This window comes from Sinocyclocheilus anshuiensis, unplaced genomic scaffold, assembly GCF_001515605.1.
Source record: "Sinocyclocheilus anshuiensis isolate Anshui unplaced genomic scaffold, SAMN03320099.WGS_v1.1 scaffold73, whole genome shotgun sequence".
NCBI classification, from domain to species: Eukaryota; Metazoa; Chordata; class Actinopteri; order Cypriniformes; family Cyprinidae; genus Sinocyclocheilus; species Sinocyclocheilus anshuiensis.
Window position 1 is genome coordinate 246,732 of NW_015536460.1, and position 13,747 is coordinate 260,478.

General features: G+C 40.1%; 1 protein-coding gene across 1 annotated transcript in view; it reads right to left on the minus strand.

Moving 5' to 3' along the window:
• LOC107700908 (myelin regulatory factor-like protein) overlaps positions 1–13,747 on the minus strand; it is a 29,569-nt gene that overhangs the window by 3,815 nt on the left and 12,007 nt on the right. Inside the window, exons 17-24 of the mRNA XM_016503133.1 lie at positions 12,759–12,821; positions 12,508–12,563; positions 12,206–12,403; positions 12,078–12,125; positions 10,757–10,841; positions 7,337–7,411; positions 4,492–4,600; positions 543–617 (exon numbers count right to left, since the gene is read on the minus strand). Coding sequence (XP_016358619.1) covers positions 543–617; positions 4,492–4,600; positions 7,337–7,411; positions 10,757–10,841; positions 12,078–12,125; positions 12,206–12,403; positions 12,508–12,563; positions 12,759–12,821 — 709 coding nt within the window. The remainder of the gene's footprint in view (positions 1–542; positions 618–4,491; positions 4,601–7,336; positions 7,412–10,756; positions 10,842–12,077; positions 12,126–12,205; positions 12,404–12,507; positions 12,564–12,758; positions 12,822–13,747) is intronic.

The window sequence follows — 13,747 nt, forward strand, 5'->3', positions numbered from 1 at the left end:
ACTGCTGAGCGGACTGAGGAGCAAGGAACGAAGAGAGACGAGGAGTACATCAATCCAAATGGGTTTAATTAATACAAGGGACCACTCACGCAATACATGTAGACATAGACATGAACATGACCTGAACAATACCGGACCCTGGAGCACACACAGGGAACACTATTTATACACACAGGAGGAGGGGATGACGAGACACACCTGGGAGCAATGAAACATCAAGGGAAACACCTGGGACAAATTAACTTAACTAATCAGGGGAGGAACAGGAAACTAACCAAATAAGGGCATGGGAAGGCACATGGGGAGCAGGACACACACAAAACCAGAATCCAGGGCACTTCAGAGTTCTAAAAAATTTTAACTGAATTTACTCGTATATTAACAAAAGTTTCATGAATGAGGCCCACTGAACGGACTGTACTTATGTCTACTCACAATCTCATTTTCATTCATGTTACATGTTTTCTACTCTAAGTAATGTCTTAATTTAAAGACAGCTTACATTCACAGATTAACACACAAACACATAAAGATACACTCACAGCAACAGAAGAGCGGAAATGGTAAGATGCACGATAGTGATTTGCCACCGCCAGTGTCCATTTATGTATGTAGCCCTGTAGAAAAGGAAAAGACTTCAAATAAATGTATGATATCAAAAACCGGTAACACTTTAGAATACTGTTCCGTCATTAATGAATAACTACACAGGAACAAATAACTAATGCACTATTAACATTGTAGTAACTACTACTACAACCTAACAAGAAACTCTGATTAATGATTTAGTAAGTAATAGTGCCCAGTTGAAACTGGTAGTTCACTATTAGCTAATCAATAACTACTATTTTTTAATATATCCTGGAGAACTCCTAAGAACTACTGTATACAGGTTCATAATTAATGTGAATTATGCATAATTAATAATTAATTCTAAAGTGAAGGTGGTAACCTACTAGTAATGACTCAAGTATTACCAAATTCTTCATGATTATTTGGATCAGTATTCTTTTTTTTTTTTTTTTATTGAATTTTTGCAGACATATAAAAGTATTACAATTAAATATGATTAAAATTATATTTTATAAAATATATACAAATATTTAATAGAAAATATATATTTAAATAAATTTGATTATTTCATACGTATTTATTTATTTATTTTTTACTCACGTAAACCTAGTCTAAAAGTAAGCCACTCTCACCTAATGGTGTGAGTATCGGGCGGGACTATCTGTTCATCCAGCCAATAGCAAAGAGGGGGAGCCCAAGGGCCACCGAAATAACACACACACACAAAAAAAGGATATCAAAAAGCAACAGACAATACAATAAAGTCTAACCAAATGAACCCCCCATAAGGGTCTAGTCAGAAGGTCCAGATGTCACAGTAAGGTTCTCAATAGTACATAATATAGGGCTCCACATTTTGTAAAAGGCCCTCAGTGATCCTTTGGAAGAATGTCTAATTTTTTCTAGGTGGATACATTGCAATACCTCTCGTGTCCAATCCTCATGTGATGGGGGAGAGGCATGTTTCCATTTAAAGAGGATAGCACGCCTGGCCAACAAAGTGGTAAAGGCAATGACGCAGTGCACTGCAGGTGATGCAATTGAAGTTGGGGAAAGGCCAAACAGGACAGTCAACGCGTTAGGGGCAATAGTGGTATTAAGGGCCTGTGAGAGTGTTCTAAAAATGTCAAACCAATAGTCTGTTAGCATTGGGCAAGATCAGAACATATGGAGATGATCAGCTGGAGATTGTTTGCATCTATTGCAGGCATCACTTCTGTTAGGAAATATTTTAGCCAGTTTAGCATTAGTGAAGTGAGTTCTGTGAAGCACTTTACATTGTATTAGGGCATTATAGGGCTCCACATTTTGTAAAAGGCCCTCAGTGATCCTTTGGAAGAATGTCTAATTTTTTCTAGGTGGATACATTGCAATACCTCTCGTGTCCAATCCTCATGTGATGGGGGAGAGGCATGTTTCCATTTAAAGAGGATAGCACGCCTGGCCAACAAAGTGGTAAAGGCAATGACGCAGTGCACTGCAGGTGATGCAATTGAAGTTGGGGAAAGGCCAAACGGGACAGTCAATGCGTTAGGGGCAATAGTGGTATTAAGGGCCTGTGAGAGTGTTCTAAAAATGTCAAACCAATAGTCTGTTAGCACTGGGCAAGACCAGAACATATGGAGATGATCAGCTGGAGATTGTTTGCATCTATTGCAGGCATCACTTCTGTTAGGACATATTTTAGCCAGTTTAGCATTGGTGAAGGGAGCTCTGTGAAGCACTTTACATTGTATTAGGGCATTTCTAGCACAGATAGATGAAGAATTAATTAATCCAAGAATGTTCTTCCACTGGTCCTCTGATATGTCAATACCCAAATCCTGCTCCCAGGTTTGCTTAAGAGAGTCAACTGGAGATGGAGTAAGGGAAGTTATTTTACCATAAATGGTAGATATCAGCTGTCTTTGACCAGGGTCGAGAGTAAGAATTAAATCAAGTTCTAATTCAGGGGGCCGATTAGGGAAATGGGGAAATAATTTTTGAATAAAGTGCCTCACTTGAAGAAAACGAAAAAGATGGCTATTAGGAAGGTTTAATTTAACTGATAAAGAAGGGAGAGGAGAAGATTTCTTTTTCATACAAATCGTTCAATATAAAAAGACCCTTAGTTGCCCAAATATCGAAAACCCGGTCTGAAAGGGACAGAGGAAATAAATGATTATTGGAAATTGGCATGTAAATGGAGGCTTTGTGTAAACTGAATTGTTTCCTGAATTGATGCCAGATCTTAATAGAATTAATAACTACCGGATTGCTCGAAACTTTGTGTAGATCACAAGGAAGCTGAGAACAAACATTAGAAAGTAAGGAACGGGAGGAAGATATTTCTATGTGTAACCAGGGTGGGCTAGAATCACAGCATTTATGGCTAACCCAGTAAAGTAACTTATTGATATTACATGCCCAAAAGTAGCATCGAAAGTTTGGAAGTGTTGGATCAGTATTCTAAAGTGAAAATCATCATAACTCCCTAATACTGACTGACGTCATTGTAAGCTTTTGAGATATATGTAAGGTTTTGAATAATAATGACTCAAGTGTTACTATATCCTTCTGAAGAAACTACTAATTATTTGGATCAGTATTCTAAAGTGAAGATCACGGTAACCCATTAGTAATGATTTAAGTGTTACCAAATCTAGCAAAATGAATTACTAACCAGGACCTTACAAAAACCTCAAAAGTTTACAATGACTTCAGTAATTACTAGGGAGTTATCACAATCTTCACTTTAGAATACTAATCCCAAAAATTAGTAATTCCTTTAGAAGAATGTAGTAACACCTGACTAATTACTATCCGATACTTTACAAAACCCTCAAAAGCTTACAATGATTTCAGTCATTACTAGGGAGTTATCATGATCTTCAAATAATTAGTAATTCCCTCTGAAGAATTTGGTAATACTTGAGTCATTACTAGTAGGTTCCCACCTTCACTTTAGAATTAATTATACATTATGTATTATTTATATTAATTATGAACCTGTATACAGTAGTTCTTAGTAGTTCTTGGGGAGGTATGACAAAATAGTAGTTACTGATTAGCTAATAGTGAACTACCACATTTGACTAAACACTATTACTTACTAACTCATTAATCAGAGTTTCTTGTTAGATACTAGTAGTTACTAGAGTGCTAATATTGCGTTACTCATGTGTTCTTGTGTAGTTATTCAGTAATGATGGATCAGAATTCTAAGTGTTACCCAAAAACCATTTTAATAAATATGAAATTTTACCTAGGCCATGTACACACTGCAGATAAATGTGGCTGTCAGATCACCTTTTAATGCTGTGCTATACACATACCGTTCAGTAATTTTACAGGAGTGACAACTGCATTCTACAACCAAATTAACTCCCAAACAATGTACAGAAATTCTATGCAGTGTGTCCGTAACTGAACAGCTAGTTGTTAATGACGTATTGGTTGCCAGGTTGTCACTCCTGAAACTTTACAGTGTGTACAGGTGCATCTCAATAAATTAGAATGTCATGGAAAAGTTCATTTCAGTAATTCAACTCAAATTGTGAAACTCGTGTATTAACCACGACATTCTAATTTATTGAGATGCACCTGTATGTGGCCTTAATGCATTACCTTTTTTAGCCTAACTGTTAATCACATTCTTTGAATTATCCATAATTTTCATGAACTGCCCTAAAATGAATATCCTATAAAATTAAGGTTTGAATAGTCTACAACGAATACATTTTGTTAAACAATAAATGTGTCAGCAATAAATCTGTCAATAACGCTCACTTAACTTATCAAATTATTATTATAAAACAATTACTCTAAATATATTATGCATTTAAATTATTATGAATATATAATTTAATATAATTACTACATTTATTATGAAAGGTGTTTCTAATGCATGTTGCTTTTAGAGTGTAAGTGCTAAAGTACCTGTGTGTTGAGAGCAGTGTTTGACTCTGGGCCATTGTAGTCAAGTACTGAAGAGCACTGCTCACTCTCATCATTTGAGCACAGGCGAATCACCAACAACTCAGTTGTGCTGCTCAGGCGTAAGAAAAACACTCATTCATATCAATGATGATGTGAACCACATGCAGACACTGTTTTTCCACAACTTTTATAAAAGTAAACAATACTTTCTGTCTATTTATTATATATGAGCAATATTACACAAGCAGGATTGCAATATGGCTCTATATCAGCACAGAGCAATTCGGCCATCAGCACAAAGCCACAGTTCTTCATATTAAGATACAGTGGTGGCCAAAATGATTAGAACACTTGTATTTTCACCAGCTAAAAAAGTGGTTTTAAGTCAGTTATTTCTATCTTTTGCTGTAGTGTGTAATAGGAAATATCAGTTTACATTACCAAACATTAATTTTGCCATTAATGTGGCAACGTCTCCAAGATGCTTCAAGAGACCTACCTGCAAAATTACCTGAAAAAGCAGCTTTAAACGCAAAGGATGGTCACACAAAATGTGGATTTAATTTAGTTAATAGAAGTTAATTGATAAAGAAAATCTATTTATGACATTATTTTTGGCAGCATCGTCATTTTACAGCATTTTTACACAAATGCCTAAAACTTTTAACTGTACTGTAGCTTTGCAGATAGGTTTCTTGAAGCATCTTGGAGACGTTGCCACCGTTACGCCTATGGAGAGTCCCTACAAGGATCGCTAACCAGACTGTGTGTGTGTGTGTGTGTGTGTGTGTGTGTGTGGTAGAAATTACAGTAACTTACTGGCAGCAGTTCGCCAGTAACGTACAAATAATGGCAAAATGTTTGGAAATGTAAACTGATATTTCCTACTGACACACTACAGCAAAAGATAGAAATAACTGACTTAAAACCATTTTTCAGCTGGTGAAAATACTAGTGTTCTAATAATTCTGGCCTCTACTGTATAAACATGTACAACACTTTGTATCTAAATTCTGAACTCTAAAAAGTGGAAAAGTCAACACACATGTTAAAATGGCAGCTTTTTGAAAACAAAAAAAAGAAATCTACGTGCATCAGTGAGCACTGAGAATATTTTGTATGAGAAATAAAAGCAGTTGAATGTGAAATGGCGTTTTATATATTAGTTTACATGTACACTATCCATCCAACCATTTTTCAAACTCCTACCCAGCATCTAAGCAGGGAAACACCCTGGTTTGGCTATAAATACACTCTTCATAGGTAACACTTTAGAATACTCTTACATTCATTAATGAATAACTACATAGGAACACATGAGTAACGCAATATTAGCATTCTAGTAACTACTATTAACTAACAAGAAACTCTGATTAATAAATTAGTAAGTAATAGTGCTTAGTCGAATGTGGTAGTTCACTATTAGCTAATCAGTAACAACTATTTTTTCATACCTCTCAGAACTACTAAGTAAGAACTACTGTATACAGGTTCATAATTCATAATGTATAATGTATAATTAATTCTAAAGTGAAGGTCATGGTAACCAACTGGTAATGACTCAAGTATTATCAAATCCTTTATAAGAAATTACTAATTATTTGGATCAGTATTCTAAAGAGAATAACATGATAACTCTAGTAAAACTGAAATCATTGTAAGCTTTTGAGGGTTTTGTAAAGTTATCATGCTTTTCACTTTAGAATACTGATCTAAATAATTAGTAATTATTCATGTAAATTAGTAATCCCTTCTGAATGATTTGGTAATACTTGAGTCATTATTAGTGGGTTACCGTGATCTTCACTTTAGAATTAATTATACATTTTGCATTATTCACATTAATTATGAAACTGTATATAGCAGGTCTTAATAGTTATCTGGGAGATATGAAAAAATAGTTTTTCTAGTAGTAGTCTAATAGTTTTAGACTTTCAACTGAGCGCTATTACTTACTAATTTGTTCATCGTTAATTCTTGTTAGTTAATAGCAGTTGCTAGAATGTTAAAAGTGCATTAGTCATTTGTTCTTGTGTAGTTTTTATGTCATTAATGGTGGAACAGTATTCTAAAGTGTTATTTATATATGTAATTACTCTTATTGCCCTCAATATTAACATATACTGAACAAAATTATAAACGCATCACTTTTGTTTTTGCCCCCATCCTATACATGTATTATCTTTATTTGTTTAATAATTTGATTAAATTGATTGATCACATTTATTGGTCTAGCCCTGCTAAACATGATATTAAAGGAATAGTTCACCCCCCAAAAAATTAAAAATCTGTCATAATTTACTCACCCTCACACCAAACTCTTAAAAATCTTCCCTTCTTCAACAGCTCTCAAATGTCATTCTCAAACTAGCTCAACTCTGGTCATACAAATTTGAGAACCAATGCTGTTTAATGTCAAACCTGGTCCAAAGGAACCAGGAACAAAAGAATTTGGTTCATATAAATTCAGAAGACTTGAAATATAGCACACAAGTCATTCACTGCTGCTTTGATACTGTTATGACTGGTTTATGCAGACTGAGAGGTGTGGTCACTATAAACTGTTAAACTGGAAAAGAGCATTATGAACATTCTTCGGAACAGCTCAATTTGAGTTCCACAGGAAAAACAACAGCATACAAATTTGGAACAACATGAGAGTGGGTAAAAGATGACAGAATTTTATTTTGGGTGAACTCTTCCTATTAAAGTGTTTGTTTAAAGCTGTTCTGCGCTGTGGCTTTGTTCCATTACTTAAACTCAATGAGCATACAATTAAACTCTTATGAAACCTGGAGTGCAGTATAATGAAGACTGTGTGCAATATCAACAATCTTGCACTCACATCATTTGGAGGGTTATGGGCATGTTGGGTGGGATGTGTTTACTGAGGGGGATGAGGTAGGTGTAGTTTCCTTTCCTACAAAACACATATAGAGCAATAAGTCAAATACAAATTTATTATCATTGAACAATTCTTATGGCTTTGGTGCTGCAAAGCAAGAAATCCCCAAGTGCAATAAACGGAGACAGAGACGTTATGTCGATGACGACATTAGGGGTCTTACTTGGGAGCCCGAATCCTCTCTGACTAAGAGAAAACACCAATGAAATTTGGCTAGTGGATTTTGTGGGCCCTCACCCCCAGGGAGCACGGATCGCCTTGGGATTGGTTTGCCAAGGCGATGGCATCTACTATCCCGTGGGCCAACCTCTGCTTGGAGGCAGCCTTCCCTTTCTGCTGACCTCCGTAGCAGACACAGAGCTGCTCAGAGCTTCTGAAGCTCCGGGTGCGGTCCACGTTTATGCGCAGTGCTCTTACGGGACACAGCAACTCCAAGGGCAGTGCTTGCAGGTTCACCACCTGATCGTGAAAAGGCGTGGTGGGAACCTTGGGCACGTATCCAGGCCAGGGTCTCAGTACAACGTGTAAGTAGGCCGGCAAGAACACAAGGCACTCTTCGCTCACCAAAAATGCTTGGAGGTCCCCGACCCTCTTGATGGAAGTGAGTGCAGTCAGGAGTGCTGTCTTAGCAGACAGGAATTAAGCTCAACTGAGTCTAGCGGCAAAAGGGATCCCTCTGAAGGCCAGCCAGGACGGTAGAGAGATCCCAGGAGGGCACCAGGGGTGGCCTAGGAGGATTTAATCTTCTGGCACCCCTCAGGAAACTGACGATGAGACCGTGCTTTCCCAGGGACCGGCCGTCCACTGCATCGTGATGTGCTGCGATAGCAGTCACATACACTTTCAAGGAGGAGGGTGACAGCCCACGCTCCAACCTTCCTTGCAGGAAAGAAAGCACTACTCCAATCGTGCATCTTCTCGGCGAGAAGAACACCAGATCACGAATAGACTCCACTTCAAGGCAAAAGCTCGCTTAGAGAGGGCTCTGGCCTGAGTGACAGTGTCTTCCACCAACGGTGGGAGATCACTTAGGTCTGCCGCATCCCGTGAAAGAAGAAAGAAGAAAGAAGGTCCTTCCTCAGAGGAATGCGCCAGGGAGGGGCTGTAACAAGAAGCATGAGTTCCGAAAACCAGGTCCGGGTGGGCCAATACAGCGTAACCAGCAGGACCTGTTCCTCATCCTCCCTGACCTTGCACAGTGTCTGTGCGAGAAGGCTCACTGGGAGAAACACATACTTGCGTAAAGCCCGAGACTAGCTGTGTGCCAGTGTGTCCATGCCGAGAGGGGCCTCGGTCAGGGAGTAATACAGCTGGCAGTGGGAGGACTCGTGGGAGGCAAACACGATAGAGCTCCCCCGGGATGTGGATGGCACGCAGCGACTTGCGCCGCATCTGACACCAGAGGAGGAGATGGCGGGCGAGTTGTGACATGCAACGTGATCGTAGACAACCCTGCCAGTTGATGTACGAAACGGTCGCAGTGTTGTCCGTGAGGACCAACACGTGCTTGCCAAGCAGCAGCGGCCGGAACCGCCGCAAGGCTAGTAGCACTGTCGGCCGCCTCATCGCCTTCCTGGGGGACTTAGGGGCCAGCTGGGACATGGGGGGGGGGGTGCCTCGCTCCTGCGCGAGGCTCGACATGGTCTCAGCACAGAACTGCTAGCAGAGTCCTTGACAGGGTCGCCGAATAACCCAGCATGGGAGATGGGAGCATCAAGAAAGCGCACTTTGTCGACGTCACTCATCTCAGCAAGGCTGAGTCATAGATGGCGCTCTTGGACCACTAACGTGGACATCGCCTTCCCGAGGGACCGCGCTGTGATTTTCGTCGCCCGGGGGGCGAAGTCAGTCGCCGAGCACAGTCCCTGCATCAACCTCGGGTCGGTACTACCCTCATGCATTCGTTTTAGTGCCTTGGCTTGGTGTACTTGCAGGATAGCCATGGCATGCAGGGCAGAGGCGGCTTGGCCCGCAGGACTGCAAGCTTTGGCGGTGAGAGCCGCTGTCAGCTTACAGGCTTTGGACGGGAGATGAGGACGATTCCTCCAAGTGGCAGTGTTTTGTGGGCACAGGTGCACCGCAACCGCACTCTCCACCTGGGGAATGTCAACATACCCCTTAGCCGCCCCACCATCGAGGGTAGTGAGGAATGAGGAGGCAGACGAGCGGCTTCCGGCCGAAAAGGGGCCGTCCATGACTTCATCAACTCCTCGTGCACCTCCAGGAAGAAAGGAACCAAGGCAGGGCGTGGTCGCAAGCCACGGCCCATGCCGAAAAACCAATCATCCTGCCGCGAGGGCTCGGGACTGGGAGGTATGCACAGCTCTATCCCGATGCTCACGGCGGCCCAGAAAAGCATGGCCGTCTACTCTGGGTCCGATTCGGTGGTGGCAACAACACCCGAAGGGGGCAGCCCCGCTGAATCTTCATCCTCAGAGGACGATAGCCCATCCCCCGATGCTGCTATCGACATCTGATCCTCTATCGGCGCATCGAATGAAACGCTGGGCACGCCATCAGACGGCACAGCAGAATCACTGGGGAGCTGCACAGAACAGCTGCTGTGGGAGGAGTGAAAGGTCTGCGGGGACTGGCCCGGCGGAGAGGCGCTCACTGTAGCCCTCAGATCACCCAGAGCACTAGCTGATGGTTCTCTGCTCGTGGCAGAGAAGCCAGCATGGGTAATGACAGAGGGAGCCCCTCCCGTCCCCGTGAGAAGAGAGAGCCGCAATCGCAGTGCTGGCATGGTTATATGCTCACAGTGAACGCGTAAACCATCCACGAACGCAGCTTCAGCGAGCAGGATGCCCAGACACTGAAGACATCGATCGTGGCTGTCGACAGAGGATAGGAAACGACCGCAACCAAGAGGACACGGATAGAACGGCGTCTTTAAAAAGACGTGAGCCGTCCGCGATCATAAACTGCTCTTTTAGATGAAGCACCCAGGGGAATCGCTGAATTAACAGGGATGCGGCTGATTGTGCCGTAACGCCACCCAGAACAGCCTCTTCTTCCAGCAGCAGAGAGAATTCGCCTGGTGAATCTCAAACTGTGTTCATTCACTCGGCTCTGAAGCAAAAATCTGATGAGTGGATGCACCTGTCGCCTATTTATACCCGTATGCACGGGGAGTGGCTCAGCATGCAAAATCCACTAGCCAAATTTCATTGCCATTTTCTCTTAATCAGAGAGGATTCGGGCTCCCAAGTAAGACCCCTAATGTCGTCATTGACATAACTCGAAGTGACCGATAGATAGGGAACATACAACTGCGAACACCATACTGAGAGTGAAAAAGCAAAAATGAGCTTCCTGTTGAATGTTTGTGTACATTGAAGATGTAAGTCTGATACCTACCCACAATTCTCCTGCTGACAGTACTGCTTATCTATAACTTGTTGATTCTGCGTTACGAGGATGGACTGTATAGCTGTGTTTGTCCCTGTAAAGAAGACAAGAAGAAAGACCTAAAGGTGTGAATCACTATTTTGGTCACAGCTACATTTATTCTGTTATTAGGAATAAGGAATGTTTCAACATAATGGATTTATCCTAAGGAGACGGTCACAAATATTCACAAACTAATATTTGTGCACCAAAACTACCCACACTGAGACCATTCTTTGGGGAAAATTTATAGAGGTAAATGAAAGTGGCAAGTAAATTAAAAATAGCTTTTAGTTTTTTAACCTGGACTTGGCATTAACAGGCTTATTTAAAGGTGACATATCATGAAAATCTGACTTTTCCAGGTTTTAAGTGCTATAATCAGGTCCCTAGTGCATCTACCCACCAAGGAAACGTGAAAAAGATAAACCCAGTAACTTTGTTTTGGTAAGCCCTTTTCTGCAAGCGTCTGAAAAAACGAACGCGTCTGATTTCTCTCTCCTAGTGACGTTGCAAAGGGATCTCATTATAATATTACCGCCCCTTAATCTGTAAGTTTCCAACCACAGTGCCGTCATTGTGTTTTCGCAAGCGACAACGGTGTACCAGTTCTAATGCCATCGCGAAAGTTTAAGCAAAACATGCTAACTGTTCTGTCTTTGGCTGCACTGACTAGCCAGAGCACTATTTAGAGTCCAGAGGAGACAAGAGAGCAGTGGATTTATTGATTTATTTCCTGTATAAAGCTACTGCCACACAGATCTAATATAAACATGCAATTTATTTCCCAGCTGTTTACCTTCACAGACATAACCGACTGTTTTTGTAACTCGTGTGTATTCTTAACGTGTGTGAATGAGAACTTAGTTTAGTACTCGCATTCTGTGACAGCAGCTTTCTGTCCGTGTGCTTCGGATGTGTGCACTCAGAAAACCGTATATCAGAAATTTAAACTAATATGGTTTAAAACGCATAATTTCAGTGCGATAAACATGATAATCAGAACCAAAACAGATGTGTTAGCAGGTCCGAGCTGTAATGGCACAGATCTATTCTCGAAAAGGGGGCGGGGAGCAGCAGCTCATTTGCATTTAAAAAGACAGGCATCAAAAACAGCCTGTTTCTGCTTCCACTCAAAATAGGCATTTTCAAAATGATATAATAAATGATCTGTGGGGTATTTTGAGCTGAAACTTCACAGACTCATTCTGGGGACACCAGAGACTTATATTACATATTGTAAAAAGGGGCATAATATGTCTCCTTTAAGATTTAAGATCTGTCAACTTACAGTCAGTAGAATTTTTCACAGTGTCCGGTAGTTTTTCTAACCACTTCTCTGAAAGGGAATAAATGAAAATGACATGAAGACAGCCACAAATATATAAAAAAGTATATTTGAAGACAGAAGACTGCCACCATGTCTCTGACCTTTCTGTGTTTTTCTCAGATTGGTGATTACATGTGACAGAGCATCAAAGGTGACAGTTGTGTCTGTTAGTTGGGTGTTATGATTATAAACTAAAGTTGAAGGACAGCAGTAGACCTCATCTGAATAAAACACATTGGAGACATCAATTTCTGGAGGCCAGGGACGAGGAGCGGTGGTGGAGAACACTGCAAACAGTCAAAATGAAATTCACCATATAAAATAAACAATGAATATATTATACAGACTAACCAACTCACATGCAGTTTCTCTTAATGTCTACATACAGTACCTGTAGTCAATGCTGCTGTTGTGGAATAAGTTGGCGTATCGTTGGTGTTGTTGAAACTGTACATGCCAAGAAACCAAAGTTAAACCTTACTCCAAATAACCCATTAAGTCCATTAATAGTCCATTAAGTAGCAGTAACAGTGATGTAACAAGCATGGCAAGTGATGTGATTTAACATGACTGAATCTGAGTCTGTGTACACCCAGTACATTTGGTCTGTACTGATACTGATCACTGAAGATGACATTGTACCTGTTATTGAAGTCAGTGTCTTCTTGTAATGTCAACATGTAAAGTGCAGTAATAGAAATGACACTGCAAAACAACAGAGAAAAAATGTCACACAGATCAGTGCTGTCATGTTTATTGCAATATCAAGATCCAGTAGAACTACAAGTGGTCTCAAACTTCCCTCAATAGCTTCAATTTAAGAAATACTCCAGGTTAAATACAGCTGTCTTTGTTATTTTAGCTGTAAAAGTTTTTGTCTTTAAATCAACCATTTGAAATACGAATGCATTTCTAGATTTACACTTTTTTGTTCAGTGTTACAAATTAAGGAACACGTTGATTATTTTCTGTGGTAATGACCAACAGAGCATTAATAAATTATATTTAACTGGGAAAATTTCTTTAACTTGCAGGTTCTTAAGAATGGAGCACCGCACATGGCATTCAAGGAAAAAATTCCCACAACTTAATTTCTACCCTCACTTTAGGCTAATCGTGGCCACAATATAACTACGTTAAAATGTTAAAATTAATTTTTAAAATTAAATATCAAAATATGTTCCCCAGATGATTAATAACAGTTCATTAAGACAATGTTTTGTATTACACAGTTTCTTAAATGTTATGTTTAAAATGCACGAGGCATTATCTTGTTAACTATGCAGAAATCTGAAAATTGGATAAACCAAGGGTCAACATTCTTTTGATTTTGTAGACATATTAGAGTTAAACATTTTTCTAGAGGGGGTTTTGGATATCTCTTTTTATCACTCCAGAAAATAGTGTCAAAATATCACCATATTTTTAGGAATAAAATATTACATAAAAGAGGCAAACTGTCACCTTCAAAGGTTCTATCTGACATATTATCTCACATATTCTTATTCTGTGACAACTTATTTATTCACATTGTTATTTTTTATTTTTTTAAGTTGTGTGCATTTTGAGGTATGCAAAAACTTTGAAGCTCAATATCTCAAAACTGCTCAAAATGCAGATAGAACTTCTTA